Consider the following 16,319-nt stretch of genomic DNA (forward strand, 5'->3'; position numbering starts at 1 on the left):
AAAAGAATTTCATGATCAATTGTCTACTGGATAGTTCCACTTCAGTGATCTATCGCACTTCAAACTTGACCTGCCTAACCAAATTGGTATTTTCTGTATCTCAGAATGTTCTAGGTACTCAGATACAAGAATGGGTCATACAAAGTCCCTTCTCTCATAGAATTTACATTTGAATATGGGGAAATCTAAAGTACACACACACAAAATTTCAAATAGTGATATGCGCTGTGAAGATAAGAGGGCTAGAGGGCTATTGGTGGCTACTTGGCAGTTAATGGGAAAATGGCCTTTGAGGAGGTGAAATTACATTGAAGTTTGAATGATGACATGTAGTTAGCCATGTGAACTCCGGGGACAGAGTATTCCAGAAAGAGGGGACAGCAAATACAAAGAAGAGACATAAGAACAAGGTTTATCTAGGAACAGATAAAGAGGTGAGTCAGCTGAAGCAGAGTGACTTCAGGGAGAGTGATATGATAGGATATCAAAGAGGAAGGAAGGGCCCAGATTGTGGAGAATCTTATAGTTCAAGGTAAAGAACTTGGATTTTATTCTAAATTCATTGGGAAGCTACGAGAGTGTCTTAAGCAGGGGAAGAATGAAAACTGAATTAAATACGGAAAGGTCCACTCTGTTATGGGAACGTGAACTATGTAGAAGATCAAGAAAAAAGGGAGACTAAGCAGGAGATTATTGCAGTCATGCGGATGAGGGGACAGTGGCCTATGCTCGTGTAGGGTAGCAGGAGTGGAGAGGAACAGAGAGCAAGGAGCTGATTCGAGATACACTTCAGACTAAGCATCAGTGGGGCTCATAGACTGGGTCGGGGGTAGGGAGGCTGGTGAGTGAGAGAAAAAAATCCATACTGACTCCTAGGTCAGGTGCTCAGCTGCCTGGGTAGAGAACTCATTACCTGAGAATGGGAATTCAAGTGAGGAGTCAGGAGAGATAGTGAATAAATGACCCATCTGTATTATGAAACAGAGGGTCATTATAATGGAATTAGAATGTTGGCTCAGACACTCATTCAATAATTTTCTTGATGTCGCTGGATTTCTAGCTATTAGTAATATTTACATTAGGGGGGTTGTTATATCAAATATACCTTTGGTGTATGGGGACTAGAAGGAAGCATTATGGGGATGTGAGGATTGCTAATAAAGTTTGGTTTCTTGATCTGGATGCTGGTTACACAGATGTACTTTGTGGAAATTCATCAAGCTGTAAAATTATGATATGTGTACTTCTCAAAATGAGATTCAATGCATGAAGTTCCTGTTGTAGTGCTTGGAATTCAATAAATGGCAGCCAGTATTATTTTCACCATGCTGATACAATGAAAACCATCTCGTGTGTACCTGCGGTCCATGCTGCCCATATAGGCCATTTACAAATCCCTTCACCAGAGGAAGGAACCCTAACTGAATTCTGGGGTCTTATCTTATAGTTGATACAGTTGCAACTGACTTGACTCCATGACACACAAATGCCTCTGTGCAAATGAACTGACTCCGAGTTCTAGCCCAGAGGTAGTCCTGGACCACTACGTCAATAAGTGATTCTCTAAGTTTGTTAGGATGAAGGATGGATGTCAACATAATTTAAAAGGGAGGGCGCCTGGGTGGCTCAGTTGGTTAAGTGACTGCCTTCGGCTCGGGTCATGATCCTGGAGTCCCGGGATCGAGTCCCACATCAGGCTCCCTGCTCGGCGAGGAGCCTGCTTCTCCCTCTGACCCTCCCCCCTCTCATGTGCTCTCTCTGTCTCTGTCTCTCACTCTCTCAAAATAAATGAATAAATCTTTAAAAAATAAATAAATAAAAGGGAAGAGTCCTCCACAAGCACTAGGAGTTGTGGTAGCGATGGCTTCTTTCTCTTCTACTTCCCCCCAAGTCTGCTCATACCTGAATACTTATGATTCAAGCCAACTGGCTATTCGCCCCCAGGAAAGGATACTAAAACTTTGATTGGTTATTTCAAAGTTCCAGAGGTTAATCCTCAGGTCATCAGCTGACATGTAGGTCTCATAGTCGCTGTTGACTGATATAGAGTTGATGTGATATGTGTGTGCATTGGCAAACACTCTTCGCGGGGTGGCCTCCACCATCAGGTCCATGGGTCTCAGGACAGGCACCTGGGATGGAAGAGAAACAAATCACTTCAGAACCAAAGCTCTTCACCAGGGAAGAAGTGTGCATGTTTATGTCCTTCACCATCACACACAAAATCATAACCATAGTTAAAAAGCTTGAAGTTAGAGAAGTAGACTGATAAATCCCATGTTCCTGTCTCCTCTGTTCCTTTTAGTTTTATTTTATTTTTTTGTCTATTCCTTCCAGTTTTACTTCCTTCTCAAAAGATGTCACCATCACTTAGCCCTCATGGGCAATTTCATCCTTTATAGACTCTGAACTTTTTTTCCTCTTTGAGGTGGCCTCATCCTGGGGAAACTGAACTTAGAATCTACTGTGCTGTCATTAGCTTCCAGAGCTGTTGGTTCTAGGCAGCTTGCTTGTTTGTTTTAAACAAGAAGTATAGTTTAAAAAGGAAGTTGTGGGCAAATTTTAGAAATATCTAGTTCAACTTTGACCTACTACATTTATACTGCAGGGCTTAGGAGGTCTAGACCCCATCCAGGCTTTTTCTTCAATCTTTAAGGGCATTTTGGGAAAATATATAACCACCCAAGATTCTAAGAGCCCAAATTCAGCCGTTAGTACATAGGGCACTCACTGATATCCTGTTTTACCTGGGAAGATCTTGGTTTATACCTGTTGTCTTCGTGTACCAACCACATAATATCCACTTTCACATCAAAACTGTCCTAGTTTGGACAATAAAGTATATGGTTATCTTACTGATATATAAAGTGTGATATATCAGTGATTATTTGTTGAATGAGTAAATAAGAATATTTGAGCAAATGTTTTCTTCCCCACGGGTCAAAGAATCAGGCAGTGAAAATCGATTCCCACACACGAAGCTCTTCTTGGCAAACATGAACAAAGACCCACCACTCTTTTGACGCCCTCTTTGAATTCAAGGGCACTTCTGACTACACCTGGGTGAAGTGGCTCCTGAGAAAGTGAGAGAGAACACCAATGCCTGCCTGACAGGGGACAGACTAAAAACAAAACAAACCCAAAACACAGATGTGGTCCTTTACCAGAAACAAGAAAATAAAAGGACCAAAAGCTATTTCCCTTTTAAGGAAGTCATCTCTTGCAACTGAGCTGACTTGCTGACTGATTTGCTTCCAGGCGGTCGATTAAGACTTCAACTTCTAGATTTGTTTTAACCCAGGGGGTGATGGGAAGAGGGCAGAAACAAAGGTTACATTTGTATACATGTGAAGTATACTCATCTCAACAGTATAACCTCTTATAAAACAGAATTCTCCCAGTTTAGTCTTTTTTTTTTTTAAGATTTTATTTATTTATGTGACAGAGAGAGACACAGCGAGAGAGGGAACACAAGCAGGGGGAGTGGGAGAGGGAGAAGCAGGTCTCCCGCCGAGCAGGGAGCCCAATGCGGGGCTCGATCCCAGGACCCTGGGACCGTGACCTGAGCTGAAGGCAGACGCTTCACGACTGAGCCACCCAGGCGCCCCTCTCCTAGTTCGTCTGGAAGGAGCTTAGCTCCCTCAAACTTTTGAGAGGTTTTAAGTTAAATAATTCAGAAGAATCAGAGTACTGAATTGCTGTGGCACCAGATAGGTGATGTGAATGTAGGAAGAACCAGGGATCCTCTGAACACCAGGAAAGGGATGGGAGGGAAAGTCTTTGTGAGCCCTCCACCCCATCCATAATTGTATGGATAATGGTTTTAGAGCATAAGCGCAGGGATGGCAAGAACTGCAAGACCGGGGTTCTCATCACAGATTCATGACATACATAAAGGCTGTGTGACCATGGGTGATTAACCTTCCCCTCTGGGCTCTCGGGATACTATCTGAAAAACCAGTGAAACCCACTGTGCCCTCGTTATCAGGAAGGGTAGTTGGGATCTGTGGAGATAGTATGTCCTCTGGTTCACCCTCCTTCTCGTCCTTTCAGAAACATTTATTGGGCTATATACAAGGTTCTGGGGCAGTGGTAGAGCATTTGACTGCAAGGTCTGGGGGGGATCCAATCGGTGAGCAAAACAAGGTATTTCCTGCCTTCAACCAGCTGGTCTAGATGGAGGAGGTAGACATGAAGCCATGTCATAATAAAATGCAGTAAGTGCCCCAAAGGAGAGGATATCGTGCAAGGGGGGATTTAACATGGTCAGGGAGTCCTAGAGAGCTGTTGCTGAGAAGTATGGGATGGATGACTGTGAAGGATGAAAAGATGTTTACTGGTCCAGGAGGGGGAGGGAAGAATGTTCCAGTTGGAGAAAATAGCACGTGCAAAGGTCCTATGGTGGGGGTAGGGCAAGAATGAAGGGCTGATAGGTCAGTGTGGGTGAGACAGAAGGAGGGATGGGAACCATGGTTAAGAGATGAAGTAACAGGATAGGTCATACGCAAGCCCCGCCAACAAAAGATTTTTGCCATTACCCTTAGAGAAATGGGCCGAAATAAAACGATTTTCAATGACTGTGGTATGACCAAAGTTTTGACGAGATCATTCCTGATGTACAGTGGAGTACAGGTTAGAGGACAAATGAAGTAAAAATTTGGAAAGGAAGGTTGATACACTATCGAACACCAATGAAGGGTGCATTTGAGTCAAGACCTTGTAATGGATTAAAAAAAGAAAAAGTGTCTCTGCTCTTGGGAATTCTCCCCGCAAATATTTATTGGGCATTTACTCCTCTGTGTCAATCATTCTTCATATATCATCTCTGGGAATTGTTTCAACAGCTCCGTGAAATAGGTACTAATGTGAATACTATTACAAAGAGAAAGCTCAGGTTCAGAGAGGCTCAGTCACTGGCCCAGGGCTGCCCAGCTCAGGAGGCTGTCTGAAAAAAGCTATTTCCCTTTCAAGGAAGGGAAAGGTTTATCTGGGCTCTGAGGCATCGTCAGAATTTAATACGAGAGCCTACCTGACTGCAAAGCTGGTGCTCCTTCCACTGTCTCCCACCACACTCCTATATCATACATGGCAGGAAGTGATAAATGCTCCATTTGTGACATGAATAAACTGCACTAGTATTTAGGGAACTGACAGTATTACTGATAATAACAACTAGTGGTAGTTAAGCTGCCTCTAGAAACCTCTATTAGGTGTTGTAGGTGTCCTGGTATTTGAATGGGGGGACTCCTCTGTGTGCTTTTAAAAACACATGCCACGCTTTTGTAGTCTGTCATAAAGGAACTCCCCACCTGGTGCTTTTGAGGGCTACCTGTGCTTCCTCTGTCCCCGCCCCCCCCCCCCCAGAGGTAGCAGAGCTCAAAGTGGGCTCCCCAGGGCCACAGAAGAAGTGCAATCTGCAAGGACTTCCTGGGGCTCCTTCTACACTCCTCCCTGAGCCTCCTTCATTACTGCGCACCGTCTGCAGACTTCCCATGGCTGTGGTGACAGGGAGGGAGCATGACAGCCAGGATCAAGAGGCATTACAAAGTGGGAACTGCCAGCCCAGAGCGTCAGCTTAACGTGACGGGCCTGCCTGCTAATTCAGGCTGACATATTCCATGATGTACCACTTAATGGGGAAGGCTCCGTGGAGGTTTCTGTGGAGGGAGCCTCTAACGCTTTCCCCAGATAAGGCAGAGGGATGAATGTTATTCACGCCAGTCCAGCACCATTCCATGCCCAGGTCAAGGCCTGTCCACTGCCTAATGATGCCCCTCACAGGAAGAGGTCTGGTTCAAGCTGGACAGCATGACGGATCAGGAAGCCCAGCTGGGACTGTATTTGGCAACTGCTCTGGCTACCTACCTACCGCCTTCTGGGCCAGGCAGGGAGAAGGGTAGGACACCATGCTCTGAGTTGGGCCCACCGGCACTCATTAGGTCTTTCTCTGTATGGCATTCATGGAGGGCTTCTGTGCCCTGTGCCTGTTACCGTGTTAGAGCCCCCCTGCCCCGAGTCCAGGACTCTGCTTCATTCAGCCCTCGGCCTTCTCAGGGCAAAGCCCTGGGGAAGATTCTTCTGTCTGCCCACCTCTTAGGGGAGGTTCAGGGAGGTGAAGTATCCTGTCCACGGTCACATGGAGAGTAAGCCGAGGGGCTGAACTGAGGCAATTTGGTTCCTGAGTGAGCACACTACTGCAGATGAAACTATAATAAGAAGGAAATATGAAATTGCCATTTTTGCAGGTCAAAAATCATCAAATCTCCATAATTGCATACGGTTCAGCCTAATACTTTGGAAGAACTCTGTGCTATGGAGATGTGACACTGACTCATGGAACAATGAATCTTGGAAAGACTCTTAGAGCCTTTCTCAAGGACCATCCTGTGTGTGTGCGCACGTGTGCATACGGGTGCATACGTGCGTGTGTAGGTGTGATGGGGATGGGAATTTAATGAGAGGCTGTGACTGGCTAGGTTTTACCTCCTTCATCACTCTTGGCAGTACATTGGGATTCTCAATCATATCTTGCTTAAATAAATTTTTTCTGTGAATAAGGAAAGTTTAAAAACAACTGGCCCAAGCAGTACCTACAATGTGCAGATGAGGGACTCAAGACCTGCAGGGGTGAAATGCCTTGTCCAGTCACCCAGGTAGGGGCTGCCAGCACAGTCTGGGTTTCTATCTTCCATTCTACAGCTTCCTCTGCCCCCAAACCATGTGCCTGAACCATTCTCCACAGGACCAGAACCCCCTTCCTGCCAAAAGTCAGAAGGAAAACTGGACAAAACTCAGGTTCAAGCCAGGACCTTTTAGCTTGTAGTTCAAAGCCTCTTTTCTGAGCCATGTTGGCAGTGGTGGATGAGGCTAAAATCAACTCTGAGACCAGGCCTCTGCTGCATTGTGCTTGTAATGAGAAGAGCATCCTTGGCCCTCAGAGGGTGCAGGTGGGTCCGCAGTGTGCTGTTGGACTTCCCTCACGTCCCTCCCTCAGATGCTTCCTATTCTCCGCACCTGGATTCAGTTTCCCCTCATCCCCTTGAGCCTGGTTTCAAAGGAGAAACACACGAGCCCAGTCGGCAAGACAACCAGCATTGTGTTAGAAAATCGGCCAGGTAAGGTCTCCCATCCCAAGAGAACAGTCTCAGAGTCTAACCTGCCAAAAGCTTACAGAGATAGCTCTCACCTGTAATATCAGTGGGATGCAAAGAGCCCAGAGAACCACATGGCTGCCTCTTTCTCATCACTGAGGTCTTTGTTCAATTATCACCCCCTGAGAGAGGCCTTCCATGCCCACCCCACCTCAAATAGTGCACCCTCCGCTCACTATCCTCTTACCCAGCTGACTGCTTAGCAGGTTTTAAACATTTCAGCAATTCATCAGTGAATTCTCATCAGTATTCTTTTTTTTTATTTAGATTTTATTTGAGAGAGAGAATGAGATAGAGAGAGCGCACGAGAGGGGAGAGGGTCAGAGGGAGAGGCAGACTCCCCGCCGAGCAGGGAGCCCGATGTGGGACTCGATCCCGGGACTCCAGGACCATGACCTGAGCCGAAGGCAGTCGCCTAACCGACTGAGCCACCCAGGCGCCCTCTCATCAGTATTCTATGACTTAGCTTGGTAGCTATTATGATCTCTGTTGCACAGATGAGGCAACTGAGCCCAGAAAGTTTAAGTAATTTGTGTCAAGTCACACAGCTTGTACACATGTCTGGCACTCTTGACTCTGGAGTCTAAGCCCTCGGTTGAGCTCTATTCTGGGCCCTGGAAGACTCACTGGGGTGTGTGGGACAGAGACAAGTAAAGAGACATTTCAATGCAGGGGATCTGTGCTGTGATGGAGGTTGCTAGGCACAGCTAGGGCTGTGTTGGCCAAACGGGCTCTGTGTCCACCTGGGGAGGTCAAGGGAGACCTCGAAAGGAGAGGGTTATGAAACCAGGCAGGGTGCAAAAGGTTTGCAGGACTCCATCAGGCAGAGTGGGGGGTGGAGAGGAGAGGGGGCTATGCTCTAGTCAAAGGGACCAGCACATGCAAAAGCTCAGACAGGAGAGAACAAAGAACATGTGTGCAAGTGTGTGACTCCACATATTTCTGGGGGAAGGTGGCCATGACTTCACTATTGGCTCAACAAATGCTTAAGTCCGCACTCTGTATCAGACATGAAGAAAGCCTGAATTGGGGAAGGAGATAGACATGGATGGGGTGCAACTGAGGTGTGGTGTTTAGGAAGGCCTCTTTCAGGGAATGACTTTTGAGTGGAGACCTGAAGGCAGTGAGGGAGGGAGGCTGATGGCTGTCTCGGGAAAAGCATTCCTGGCAGAGAGAAGAGTGCAAAAGTTGGAGCATGTGAGGGTGGAGCGTGATGTTGGAACTTGAGGTTACAGTTTAGGAGGAACAGCAAGGAATCTTTGTGGCTGGAGAGGAGTTTGTAAGTGAACAGTAGCAGCAGATGCAGAACCAGTAGTCAGTGCTGGATCACAGACGTGACTGGGAGGGTAAGGAAGATTCAGGTAGCTGTCCAACACACACTTGCCTTCCTGTTTAGAAACTCCTGGCTCACTCTCCCTCTCTCACCACTCCTTCTGTCTCTCCCCACCCCGCCTTCAGTCTGCCTGCCTCGGCTCCTTTCTCATTATCTTTCCTGTCTCTCCTCTTGGAACATACAAGATCTTTCAGTCCCCAGAATCCATTTACTAACAAAATGAATGTTGCTGTCATTGGGCTTATTTGGCGACCATGTGGGCGATTCTTCACAATCTTCCACAGCACCTAAGCGGGCGTCAGCAGGTCACAAAGCCCCCCTTCAGAGACACACAAGGAAAGCTGTGCAGAATCCTGAAGCCCTTGCGGCCCCCACTTGAAACAACATCTGTGAAAATGCACAGCAGGAAGAGGCTAGAGGTGAGGACTCAAGTGCCTTCATGCACCGACTCTTCACAGAGAAAAAACAGCTGTGTTTACCATGGCAACCTCCGGTGCCCCAGCAAGCTGACAGATTCAAGGCAAGGCTCAGAAAGCAGAGATGGCCCGCTAGAAGCTAAAGAACAGAAAGAAGATGGAGTCATGGGGAAGGAAGAGAGAGAGAGAGGGTCAGGCATAGAAGGATGTGAATGGATTTTAGCTGATTGGTAACCCTGGGTCAAATATGTTTGAGTTCAGCAGACACACATTTGAATACCCTTGGTTGTTAAGTACAAATAACATAATTGACATTATGAGGCCTTTTGAGAAAATTGCTATCAGCTTAAATCCATGTTTGCTCCATAGCTCCTTCTCATTGTTCAACAGATGCTCCCCACAACTCTCCTAATAGTTGAGATATTGAGATACCAATACTTCATATTGGGACTAAGAGGGTATAGTACAGTCATGGGTCAGGTGGTCTCCATGTCCTCACTTAGGAAGGACACAGAGCAATGTTATGACCACATAATGGCCCCAGATAAAACCTTCAATAAACCTGTATTGAGCATTTATGGCATGCTAGGCAGTTACCATACAGAGTATCTTTAGGAATCTTACTGGAGGCAGATAAAACACAACAGCCTATGTGATGGCTTCCCAACAACTATACGGAACAGCTTTAAAGGCAACCATTTTGGGGCGCCTGGGTGGCTCAGTCAGTTAAGTGTCCGACTCTTGATTTCAGTTCAGGTCATGATCTGAGGGTTGTAAGTTCAAGCTCCACGATGGGTGTGGAGCCTGCTTGAGATTCTCTCTCACCCTCGCCCCATCCCCCTCCCCCACTCTAAAAAAAAAAAAAAAGGCAACCATTTCCCCATATCGAACTTCCATATATTTTCCTTTCTGAAACCAAATCACCGCAGGAGATGCCCACAGTCTAAGTCTCTTTCTCTTTGCAAAAGAAAAACACAGAAGACATACATTCACCCATCTTCAATCTTACTGTGGTGTACTATCTAAGGTATAAACACTTCTGGGAGCGATAACTGGATGATGCCTTTAATCAATGCCCCACAATTATCACCAGCCCCAGCTCAATATAGTATGAATTTCTAATAGTTTTACTTTTTATTTGTCAGAATTATATGTTTATGTTGTTCAGATCAGCTGTATTCTATTAATAATTTTATTTTTTTCTATTAATAATTTTAGAAGCAATTATATCCACAAGAGAATTTTAAACCCGTACAGTCATACATTCATGGGGGGGGGAGGGGAACCTATTTTTGTTGCAGAAATGATCAAAAAAGGCTTTTAACATTTATTTGGGGGAAGTGAAAATACATGTTTCAAGAAGAAAAGCAACATAAAGTTCTGACTTTTAAAGAACTTGTTCACATATTCTTTTAGTGGATATTGGTGGGTATCCAGTTAAGATGGTATTTAAATTCCAGTGGATGCATTAAAAAGGTGATATAATGGTTTTATTTTAAACTGCCTATGTTCAAAATACTCCTGAACTCATCTTCTATAATTATTTACCATTATGATGGAAAATGCTTAGTCATCTAGTTATAAATGCTCAGAAAGGTACACAAGTTTTCAAACTTCTTCTAAGGGGTACACGAACACCAAATCTAAAGTTGTATGGTGTAAGAAAATTTTGGAAGTAGAATTGGGCTTGAATTCTGGGTGAGCCATTTACCAGTCACATGGCCTTGGGGCATTACTTCACCTTTTGCCATGTTAATGGTCCCTTCCATAATGTTAGAGATAGCAACTCTCTCAGTAGTTTTTAGAAAACTTAGCACAGGGCCCGATGTATACCATCTAATAAGGAAGAAACATTGATGGAGAATTTACTTTGGCCAGGATTGTGCTCTATGCATACCCTGCTACTGAACCTTCACTATGACCTTAAGAGGTAGGTGCTGGTATGTTCCCACTATCCAGATGTGGATGCTGAAGCAAAGGAGGTCATAATGCTAGCTTAAGCTGTGAAGGTGCCCTTGAACTTGGCAGTCTCACTTCAGCCTCTATGATTGCTATTATTAGAATTCTTACCATTAATTTCCTATTGGAGAAATATGGTCCATTTTGAGAGACTGCTGAGGGAAGACTTTAGGACTTTTTCTATTGGCTATGGGGTTTAGGCATCCCTTCCATCTACCCAGGGAATTCAGTCATGATTACAGAACTCAGCATTGCTCAGGAAAAGTGGCTAGTGGGATGATTATTCACTGGTTAGCAATTAACTTCATCGGGCGGGAAAAAATAGCTAAAGGCTTTTCTGGTTAGGAGTTTTCCAAATAGCTTCTGTCCACATTGTCATGAAAACCCTGGAACAATATGGTCGTTCAATCCAATTATCAAATCAACCTGGGGGGCAGAGTCTGGCATTATGTGTACCCATTATTAAAGGGTAATTCAGTGTAACAAAGCAAATCGAGTATGTACAAAGTCTGTCAAATAAAATAAACCACTAACAAATTAAATTACTTCCCATTTTCAGTGGGAAGATGCCATTTTTCATTTTAAAAAGTATGCATCTTAATTCCATTTTTTAAAAACATGAAAAGCAGCATGTGAAGGTCTCTTGTGCTGTCTGCACTGACGTTTATTTTCCACAGGCACATCTTTCCTGGTCCTGGGGCATGTTCTTTCAGAGAATTAATGAAGCATTAAGCCTCACCCTGGTCAAAAAACTTGTTTCCTCCATGGACCAGTGGTGGACGGAGTTCAAAAAGCAAGAGCGACAGGTTGGCTCTGGCTTACAGCGACATATCAGAGTTGTTTCCAGAATGAAACTGCCACTCCAGAGCAGTCCGCCAAAACCCCCAGGGAATCCTATCCAAATAATATAATTTTTAGATTTCCCTGATCACACCCTTCAACAGCCTCAATATGTCCCTGATTTCTTTTACTGGCTTTGTCATGTAGATTGAAATAAGCCTTAGAAGAAAAACCCCTTTGGACCAAGTTAGGCTTTGTGCTTCAGGTTCTTAAATATCTGAGAATTATATTCTTTCATTTGACAAACATTTATGAAGTGCCAATCACTGCTCTAGGTGGTACATGTAGAGAGTGAACAAAACAGCTTATTTGTGGCAAAGTTGAATAGAGAAGAAAGACATTAAGGTCTCCAGGTAGATAATCCTGTCCTCAATTGTCACTGATGCAATAAGGAGATGTATTGTGTTTCAAGAGAGGGAAAAAAATAGTGCTTTATTAAAAAAAAATAGGGGCTCTAATTTAGGTTGGGGAATTCGGTAAATTGTTTTCAGGTTAGTAAAAACTCAACTCCCAAAAGCAGGGCCATAGCATCCTCTAAATCAGTGGCTAATTTTACCGTTTGGCAAGTCTGGAGATATTTTTGGTTGTCATAGCCAGGTGTATGCTACTGGCAGCTAGTAGGTGGAGGCCAAGGACGATGCTAAATGTTCTATGATGTACAGGATAGCCCCCAGCAACAAATCATTATCTGTCCCCCAAACTAACAGTTCTGAGGTTGAGAAACCCAGCTCCTAAGGAAACCCATCAGACACAATGTCTAAATCTAGGATAGAGAAAAGAAACCCAGTATTACCTTGCACAATAGGTAGCAAAGAGTTTCTGTTCACAGAGATGTTTGGAAATTAAAAGTGTGTGTGTGTGTGTGTATATATACACACACACACACACTCATGTATAAATACTCATATACATATGTATATACAAGTATATATTATATACATATATACCTATATACTTTTATGTACATGAAAGACTTATCTTCTATTGCCAACTATAAGAACGACCCACAACCCATAAAAACTGCCTGAGGAATTAATATATATATTTTAAACCCAATGCATCAAAGATAGTTTTTATGGCAGACGAACAATTTCATGCTCTTAGTGTCTTTGACTTCTTTTGGCCTCTCTATGGAAAAGACAGGAAAAATATCTTTCCTTCAGAAGATAAACTCACTATCTAATTACCAGTCCATGCAGCAGCCTGTAATTCTGCCAGTTTTATCTTTTTTTTTTCTCCCAGACACTTCCATTTTCTGCCAACATTGCTATTTCTCAAAGCATGTTTCCCTGTTCATTGCCTTTCCTGTTATTTCCCTTGATGTTTCACATTGTGTAATTCCGCAGGAAAAAAAGGAGACATCTTAAAATATCCCAGTAGGGGAAAATTTCAATTAACACTTATAGGTGGGGAAGGAGATGGGATGGGAAGAGGCAGTGGTGTAATTTCTGATTAGTTCAGTTAGATTAATCACAAAACCGTGTTTGTTTTGTTTTCCAACTGCTCTTGATAAGACTATTTCTAAAAATCTATCCACACACTTTCTCCTATCAGTGATTAGCATAAATATCACTGAGTCTTTGATGGCCAAGACTGACACCACCTCAGGAGCATCATACTACATTCTGTCATTTATTACTGCAGAATATACAGAACCAATACAAATCTGATATTTACCTCAAGACTTGTAGAGTTGGAAGTTACATCTGAGAAGTCATGACACTGAAAAGACGTGGTGGTGTACAAAGAACCTTGAAACATGGCCTTTCAGAGATACGCACAAAGCTATACAAATAGCTAAACGGTGTCAGTTCTGCCTCCCGCCAACAGATGGCGGTAGTGATTACCAATGACACCATGATTTAGGTACACAGTTGACTTAATTAATCACCTTTCAGAACTGCATCCTCTGGTTTCCATTCCTGGTTGCATATTAGAAGCAAATGAGGCTTCTTATTAAAAACTGATGCCTGGGCCTGACCAATGAACAGTTAAATCAGAATACCTGTGAGGTGGAACCCAGGTACTGGTATTTCAAAAGCCCCCTAACTGCCAATATATAGAGAGCCATGGCTGAGAGCCAATGAATCTGAGGGCATAGATGGAAGGGTTTCCATATGAGAAACTTATAACAATGGTTATCTTTTGTGGTATGAGATTATATGAGTTTAAATTATTATTAAGATTTTATTTATTTGTTTGAGAGAGAGTTAGAGAGAGACAGACATCACGAGCAGGGGGAAGGGCAGAGGGAGAAGCAGACTCCTCGCTGAGCAGGGAGCCGGTTGCGGAACTCGATCCCAGGACCCTGGGATCATGACCTGAGCTGAAGGCAGAGCTTAATGACTGACTCACCCAGGTACCCTGAGTTTAAAATTATTTTTATAGTTCTGTACTGACTGAGGTTTTTATGTTAACTTTAAGAAAACACTCTGATGTTTTAAATAATCAAGTACGAAGGAAATCATTTATGGAAGACAAAAATGACAGCAAAAATGATAGCAAAAATTACTATTCAAAATAAAGAGTTCCTAAAAATTGATAAAAAGACAACTCAGTAAAAATATGGGCAAAGGATATGAGTAGAAAATTGAGAGAAAGGGAAACCCAAACCACCAGGAAATATATAGAAATATGCCCAACTTTATTAGTTGTCAAGGAGATGCAAGTTAAAGTTTTGAATCTTTATTAATCTTATTAATCTTTAATTTTTACTTATAAAAATTTTACTGTATGCCAGTCACTGTTCTAAGTCTTTATCACTATTAATTCATTAATATGCACAACTTTATGAGGTAGGTATTCATATCATATCTCTTTACAAAGGAGGATAACAGACATAAAGCAGTTATGTGTCTCGCTTAAACTTGCACAGGAAGCATGTGCTAGAGCTGAGACAGGTACTTCTGTATTCTAGCAAGAGCATCCTTACCCTTAACAACTACACTACACTCCCTTATCCGTAGTACCCCTACTTGGATGGGCAAAGATTACAATGACTAATAATACTCTATCCTGGAAATGGCAGGAGGAAATGGGCACTTGCTGGTTAGATTATGAATGGCAACAAAATTTCAGAAGGTGACCTAGAAGTAGCTATTAAAACAAAATAATGTACGCATCCTTTAATTAAACAAATCCTACTTTAATGGAAATCACAAAAACAAAAAATTAGCTTGTGATAATATATGTTTATGAACATTTATTGCAGCATTGTTAGTTATAATTGCATTATAGCAAAGTCTAGAAACAACCCAAATATCTATCAATAGGGGGATGATTTAACAACTAGTACACCCATACTTTAAAATATCTGCCATTATTTCAAAGAAGAACTGACTCTGAGGAGATGCTAATATTACTGAGCAGAGTAATGTGTATAGTATGGTCTCAATTTTGTAAAAACAAAACAAAATCCTATCCATCCACTAATGTTAATATGTGCTTGTGTAGGCAAAGAGAAAGGTATGGAAAGACACATACCAAACTAGTAACATGAATTACACTGAGATGTGGGTCCACAATTTAGTATTATTCCACTTGTTGCTGTAACCATGCATTAATTTTGGAGCATAAAAGAAAAAGCAAAATCCCAATGTCTAATGTCCTGCCAGTGCAGGATTCTTAGGATTCTTCAGTCTGCACCAGACTCTTCCTGGGAAAACTGAAGTGGCTCTATTGAGCACAACTTCCTCATTCTTACCAGCTCAGATCTGCTTTCTTGAACTGTCTACCTATTAGTTCCTTAGGTCATCAAATAGCCAGTCCAGCCCCTTCCTCCACACAAAAGCACTTGAGATATTTGAGGCCAGCTCTCAGCCCATCCTATGCCTCATTAAATAAATTATACCAAGACCCCAATCTTCATACCCCACCAATGGTCAGGGCTGCTTCACCTCTGCCGAAGCTTTGCTTTACTGAACACATCCACCAGTTCTGACCATAGAGGGACCTGTATTCTTCTACACAAGACATGTGTTTTTCCCCCTTAGGTAGTTTAAAACTGATTTACCTCCCTCATAGTCCATGTCATGTGCTCAATTAAAATTCCCAGGTCTTTATTTCAAATAAATGAACGTCAAGTCAAATGTCTTCTAGACTACTTGAGTTTTTTTTAACTTGAGTATGATTTCCTAAATTCTCCCCCAACTCCTCCAGGATTTACCCCTTTCTCTTAAAAGTGAAATACAGCAGTGGGGAAATGGTATGTGTGTGAGTGTATGAAATTAATGAATTATGGATTCTGGATAATCAGATTTTTCTGTATCATGAAGAAGATGGGTGAGTGAGTTCGGAAGGCAGAGAACACAGGAGAGTGTCCTGTAGTTTGGCTGCAGAGTGGGAGGTACCTGAGATCTTCCATTCCCCAAGGGCAGGGCTGAATTTGAAATGTAATAATCCTGGAAAATAAACCATTACATCAAGTGGGTGAGGGAAGAGATAGCTCTGTAGGAGAAGTTTTGCTAGTTCCAAGGAGAGAGAGCAGGGAGAGGCAAAGAACGGAGGTGAAGGAATGGGACCAGAGAGAGAAGAGGGTGTCTGAGAAAAGCAGCAGCACATAGGACTTCAAGAGAAAAGGAATGGCAAGCCTCCGAAATAGGAATGGGGAAAGAGAAGAAA

General features: G+C 43.1%; 1 protein-coding gene across 12 annotated transcripts in view; it reads right to left on the bottom strand.

Moving 5' to 3' along the window:
* The window catches only part of PPP2R2B (protein phosphatase 2 regulatory subunit Bbeta), a 445,076-nt gene that overhangs the window by 59,818 nt on the left and 368,939 nt on the right, over nt 1-16,319 (bottom strand). For all 12 annotated transcript variants that reach the window (XM_027605524.2, XM_027605527.1, XM_027605528.1 and 9 more), the window contains one exon: nt 1,955-2,132. In XM_027605524.2, the coding sequence (XP_027461325.2) occupies nt 1,955-2,132 (178 nt within the window). The remainder of the gene's footprint in view (nt 1-1,954; nt 2,133-16,319) is intronic.

The sequence above is a fragment of the Zalophus californianus genome, chromosome 5 (genome assembly GCF_009762305.2).
Source record: "Zalophus californianus isolate mZalCal1 chromosome 5, mZalCal1.pri.v2, whole genome shotgun sequence".
Taxonomy (NCBI): domain Eukaryota; kingdom Metazoa; phylum Chordata; class Mammalia; order Carnivora; family Otariidae; genus Zalophus; species Zalophus californianus.